Raw genomic sequence first — 5,842 nt, forward strand, 5'->3', positions numbered from 1 at the left:
TGTGTGTGTGTGTGTGTGTGTGTGTGTGTGTGGTGCGTTCACTGACCCCGCTGGAGGTTATTGTCCCTAAAACTCCAATTGTTTAAGAAAAAAAATACAATTATTTAATCATTTAGAATTGTTCACATACGTGTTGCGTAACATAAAAATAAAACATGTGGGGGGAAAAGCAGCCCTGACTTCACATTTTCCTCCCTGCTGCTTGTGTAAATACCTCACAAGACCTCATTACGTCACCGTCATTATTATTATTATCATTAGACTTAAATGTTATTTTATTTTGCAGTCAAAACATAACGGTCCAAAGGGAACAAAATGATAAATAAATTAATTTATTCATGACTTCACATAATAAATTCCAAGGTATWCGAAGACCAAACCAAAAATAAAAAAGAGGGAAAAAAAATCTGCACATTATTTTAAATATATATCTCTATTTTGACATTAAATTTAAACGTTTGTGACTGGAAGGCAAAGCAGCGCAGACTGAAAATAGGTCAAACCAGAAGAGCTTCTGCGCACCACCCTGTAACATCACGACTCAAACCTCAGRGTGGTTTTCAGACGATTCGGTCGCGTTTATTTACGTTGAGWGCAGACCCGCATTTCAGATCGCATATCTGGAAAAACCGCAGGAGTGAACTCTTTTAAACAGCACCTTCTTTATATAATTCAGGAGCAACTGTTTGATTTCATCATTAGAAAATGGGTCAGCAGATAAAAAAAGAAGAAAAAATCAACATTTAACCAAATTAAACGGGAGATGTTTAGAAAATGACGCACATTTTGTGCGTCTTTTGTTGTGATGAAAAAGAAATCTGCCAGTCTGCTGCAGCTTTTTATTTCTGGTCATGCAGTGGAACAGAGGGGTTGAATATTTCAGCTTTTTTTTTCACAAACTGCAGACGGTTTCAAACYACCGTCATGGTTAGGGGGGTCTGGAAGGGAAATGGGGAGGGCGGGGGTCCATTTTTTTATTGCATCACCTGTCAGCGGCGTCCAATGGGCGTCGACTCCGGCAGCATTAATTGATGAAGGTGTCTCCAGACCTGCCCTCCTCCTCCTCTTATCATTTTTTCCCCCTTTATCCACGGCGCTCAGTCGAGCAGCCAGAAGAAGCCAGCTGCTTTTTTAGCTCCTATTTCTCCGATTCACTCTTCCCTCCCTCCTCCTTTTCCTTTCCCTGCCCCCCTCCCCTCCTCTTCCTCTTCTATTTTATCCCTCTGGCTGAGGCAGCGGTGTTACACCTTCCCCTCTGTCCTGCTGCCGAGCAGAGAGACACACAGAGAGAGAGAGAGAGAGGGGAGTGGAGCCGGCAGAGGCAGGTAGCAGCAGCCCCGGCTCCTCCATCCATTCCTCCCCTCCCACCCCCTCCCGGAGCAAGCATGCCGGAGCGGTGCGCGCGGCGAGGAGAAGCGGATCCATTTAACTGTCAAACTTTGCCTTTTTGGTGACGCGGCGGCGGCAGACAGGATGGATTAAAAAAAAAAGTGCGAGCAGGATGCCTTGAGCTCGCGCGCACCCCTCCCTGTGCCATTTTAAAATTTTAAATAAAAGATCAAATAAAACCCAGAGAGCGATGGGAGACCTGGAGTGCGGCTTCGAAGAGATGCAAGGCGTGCGGCTGGGCTACCTGCTCATCAAAGGCAAGCAGATGTTCGCCCTGTCCCAGGTCTTCACCGACCTGCTGAAGAACATCCCGCGGACCACGGTGCACAAGCGCATGGACCACCTGCGCGTGAAGAAGCACCAGTGCGACCTGGAGGAGCTGCGCAAGCTCAAGGCGATCAACTCCATCGCCTTCCACGCCGCCAAATGCACGCTCATCTCGCGGGAGGACGTGGAGGCGCTGTACGTCTCGTGCAAGACGGAGCGCGTGCTGAGGTCCACCCGCAGGAAGGACGAGGAGAAGGAGGAGGAGGAGGAGGAGGAGGAGGAACTGTGGAAGGAGAAACTTTGGTTGAGTTTGCGCGGCGTCCCGAGGAGCGAGCTGCCTGCGCGGCTCACCGACTCCAAACTATCTCAGTTTTACCAGAAGGCGCGCGGGCGGAGCCGCCGCTCCTCCGCCAAGTCCGGCCGCAAGCACCCCAAAAACTACGAGACCGAGAGGAGCGCGGGGAGCTGCGTCACCTGGAGCCAAAGGCGCGCGTTTCCCCGGCAGCCGCTGCTGTTCCGCCCCGAGCCGCCGCCTCACAAAAGGAAGAGGCGCGAGGGAGGCGCCAGGAGCAGGCACGCGCACCATCCCCTGCACGCACAGCCCGTGCTCTTCCTCCAGCCCAAAACCGCCTTCCACCTCAGCCCGGACCTCTACCTGGACCCCCGGCCTCATCACCACCACCACCACCACCACCATCACCACCACCACCACCACCACCATCACCAGTTCCCGGAGGGCTTCAGCAGCGACACCGAGTCCAGCGCCTCCTCGGACTGTCCCGACTCGGACTTCGGATCCGGGTTCTCCACCAGCACCAGCGGCTCTGAGGAGGAGGAGGATGAGGAGGACGAGGAGGAGGACACGGAAAGTTCAGAGGTCAGTTCAGAGGAGGAGGAGGAGGAGAGCTGCTCCTCTCAGTCCGACTCCAGCTCGGTGTCCAGCCGTGTTTCGCTCCAGAGCATCCGGTTCCGACGGGCGCGGGTGGGCCTCGGCACCGGGAAAGCACCTTTGGTTCTGCAGCCCACCTTTCAGTACAAGAACCAACCAGAACCCGGGACTCCGGGTCAGGATGCGCAAACAGGAGACAGCAGACATGAAAAACATCCAAAATACGACTTTTTACGCAGCGAAACCCACTTTATTTCATCCACAGCCATTTTTATTGAACCCGCAAAGGAGAAGCTGCGCGAGGCCGTTCCGGACCGGGTCGAGGCAGACCTGGTCTCTCACTCACAGGGACAGGGTTTGGTTGAGGCCTCTCCTCTGTCACGCAGGACCTCGGGACTTCCCAGCCAGCGCCTCTCGGGACTTGGCGCACAGTTTGACGCCGGCAAGCCGCAGAAATGCGCGGACAAAAAGGAGTCGAGAGGCACCTGCGCCCCGCTGAAAAAAATAAAAACCGAGCCGGATGAAGCCCCCGTGAGCGCGGCCCCCCATCCGGACTGCAGCGGCGGCGCAGGCAGGACGGCCCCCTTCATCCTCCACAGCGTGAAAGTTAAAGTGGAGGAGAGCTGGGATGAATATGAATACCAGAGCCAGGCCGGCGCGGTCAAATGTAAAGGAGACAGAAGTCCAGACGTGGCCCCCAGGTCCCCCTGCGGCCCTCAGGAATGCAGCCAGGACGCCGCGCGCGCGGAGGAGGGGGAGCAGAGCCACAAAGCCTGCAGGCCTCAGGGACAGAGGAACAAAAAGCCACGAATATCCAGGATAAAGCGACCCAACAAGGCTGCCTCTTCCTCCCCGTCCTCCTCCTCCTCCTCCTCTTCSTCCTCCTCGCGTCCCGCGGGCTGCGAGGACGCGGAGGATCTCCGGAGCCGACGCAAACGCAGCGCGGCGGCGTCGCCCGCAAAAGCGCCTTTCAGCCTGATGGCGAACTTCCCGGCTCCGCCGTCGCTCGCTGTGGGCAGCGACGGGGATCTGTGCCCCGCGCACTCCCTGAGCTCGCTGAGGGGCCCCGGGCCTCCCCCTCCGTCCCACCCCGTGTGGAGGTGGCAGCCAGGCGGCCAGATCCTCCCTCCCCCACTGCACAGGACCAGGAAATACTGAGCTGTTTTTTTTTATGAGGGGGGTTTGAAAAAAAAGGAGCCCCAACATAATCGTTGCCTCTTAAAGTGAGTTTACAAAGCTCGCCATTTTTGCCTTTTCCCCCCCATTTTGTCTGGATTTCCATCCCGCTTTGTTTGGAAGAGGAGCCGCACATGAAGCACCAACAGGACCCGCAGCTCCGTGGAGTCATGTTTTTCAAATAAGCTACCAATTCAAGCAATATGGTTTGCTTTCTGAACTCTTTTCTTTCTTTTTGTTTCTTCCTGCTGATGTGCTCGACCTGTTGGAGTGTTTGCAGGGTTTAATGTAAAAAAAAAAAAACGAAAATAAAAAAATCGCATTCTTTTGAATGTGGCAACATTTAACCTGGCAGGGACTGTTAACTTTGTAAATAAAAAAAAAAAAAAAAAAAAAAAAAAAAAAAAAATCAGGGTTTCTCCACTCTGTGCCACGGGGTCTGTTTTATGAATCAGCGCTGTTTGTTTTTTAATTTTAATATTTTTATTTTTCAAGAGGGGTCAAAATGTACTGTAAGAATTATTTCTACTTGATTTATCAATCAGTTCCTGTTACGCCTTTATTTTTGGTTTAAAGGGAATTTATTCTTGCTGATTGTGAGCTTTGGTTGTAATTTTTTAAAACCTTTTTTTAATTATTTTAAAGCTACTCATTGCAGAGCCATGAAGACAAATAAAAAAATAGCTTCCTGCTCATTATGATGGTTAATGAGTCTTTAAATTAAACAAAAAAGGAAAGTAAAATTTGGCTGTTTGTTCACAACAAAAACAGCTGAGGTGACTAAAAAAATGTCAACAAAGTTCATGTTTGGGATTAAGAAGTCAGATTATTTTATTATATTGTACATTTTTAATTTTTTTGAGCAAAGTRCTGATAAAAGCGCTTTGTTTACATTGAGTGCGTACCCACGTTTCACTATCCGAGTAAACGTCACTTCAAAAAAATTCAAAGTATTTTTAAAAATATTTGATTTCATAGCTTGTAATGAGTTTATTTTGAATTTAGGATTGCTTTTATTGTTTTCAGTTTTATTATTTCCTTTTTTTAAATAATTCGTCTCAGAAAAAAAAAGGTAAAAGCCCAGACACAAGAAGCCTTATGTACAGACAATCAAAAACAACAAGAAAAAAGAGAATAAGGCTCGTTACGCTGAGGTCTGCAGGATGAGATGGGTTTTGTGTTCCTCCTGACTTTCCTCTGACCACATCATAGTAAAAAAAAATGCAAAACAGTAAATAATGACACGTAATCCACAACAAATATTTAGTGAAACAGCAACAAAAACAATAAGCACAAAACACTCAGACACAAATGCTGCACTTTGGGACTGTTTTGCATCTTTTTTTTTTCAGCTCATCAGGGTTTCAGACAGTTTCCTGTCTCCCTTTTATCTTTGAATTTCGTGTTTTTTTCCCCTCATTTTAAAGACAAAGAATGAAAACACAGCCCTGACTGTTGGAAATGTTGCTTTGTTTATATGTGAAATGCATCCTGAATGTAGCTCCTTTTTTGTTGTTGTTCCCTTACAAATATGGCCGCCGCAGCTGCTTGTGTGTACATATATCTCTGAATGAACGGGGCTGAAGCTGCATTTTTAACTGAATGTGTCCCATGTTGTTCTGCAGCGGCGCAGGACACGCTCTGCTAATTGAGTTTCTTTTTTCTTTTCCCCCTTTTTTTTTTTTGCTGTCGGCCACACACACAAAAACACAGAAGAGAGAAGGGGAGGCCCGAGAGCCGTGCAGCAGCAGGAGCTTAGCCTGGATCACAACAAACCCAGAACCAGCAGATGATGTCATAGCCGTGCTTTCACTCGTAGGATCCTATAAGGCTCAAACTTGTGCATCCTTTTTTTAAAGATACTCATTGTGAAGACTTGATAAAAACAAACAAATAAGAAAATATTCTCAAGTGCTAAACTTGCGCCAGCTAGCACGTGGGTTAACTTCGGAAACAGGAAGTGACTGAAAACAGGTCAAACAGAAACTTTATATATTATTGACAAACTGCCAGTTTTATGTGGGTCAGTCGTGTCATTGATTTGATTGATTTGATTTATTTATTTAACGGGAAAAGATTATTAAAAATCAAGCCTGACTCAGCATAATTGCTGTTTTACAG

At 48.2% G+C, this 5,842-nt stretch overlaps 1 protein-coding gene across 1 annotated transcript; it reads left to right on the forward strand.

Annotated features, from left to right (window-relative positions):
* The first annotated feature begins 20 nt into the window (after positions 1-20).
* On the forward strand, positions 21-4,100 carry skida1 (SKI/DACH domain containing 1). The gene has a single exon (XM_014034162.1). It carries the CDS (start codon positions 1,580-1,582, stop codon positions 3,701-3,703), a length of 2,124 nt encoding a protein of 707 aa, XP_013889616.1. The 5' UTR covers positions 21-1,579; the 3' UTR covers positions 3,704-4,100.
* The last annotated feature ends 1,742 nt before the right edge of the window (positions 4,101-5,842 follow it).

This window comes from Austrofundulus limnaeus, unplaced genomic scaffold (genome assembly GCF_001266775.1).
Source record: "Austrofundulus limnaeus strain Quisiro unplaced genomic scaffold, Austrofundulus_limnaeus-1.0 Scaffold1997, whole genome shotgun sequence".
Lineage (NCBI taxonomy): Eukaryota > Metazoa > Chordata > Actinopteri > Cyprinodontiformes > Rivulidae > Austrofundulus > Austrofundulus limnaeus.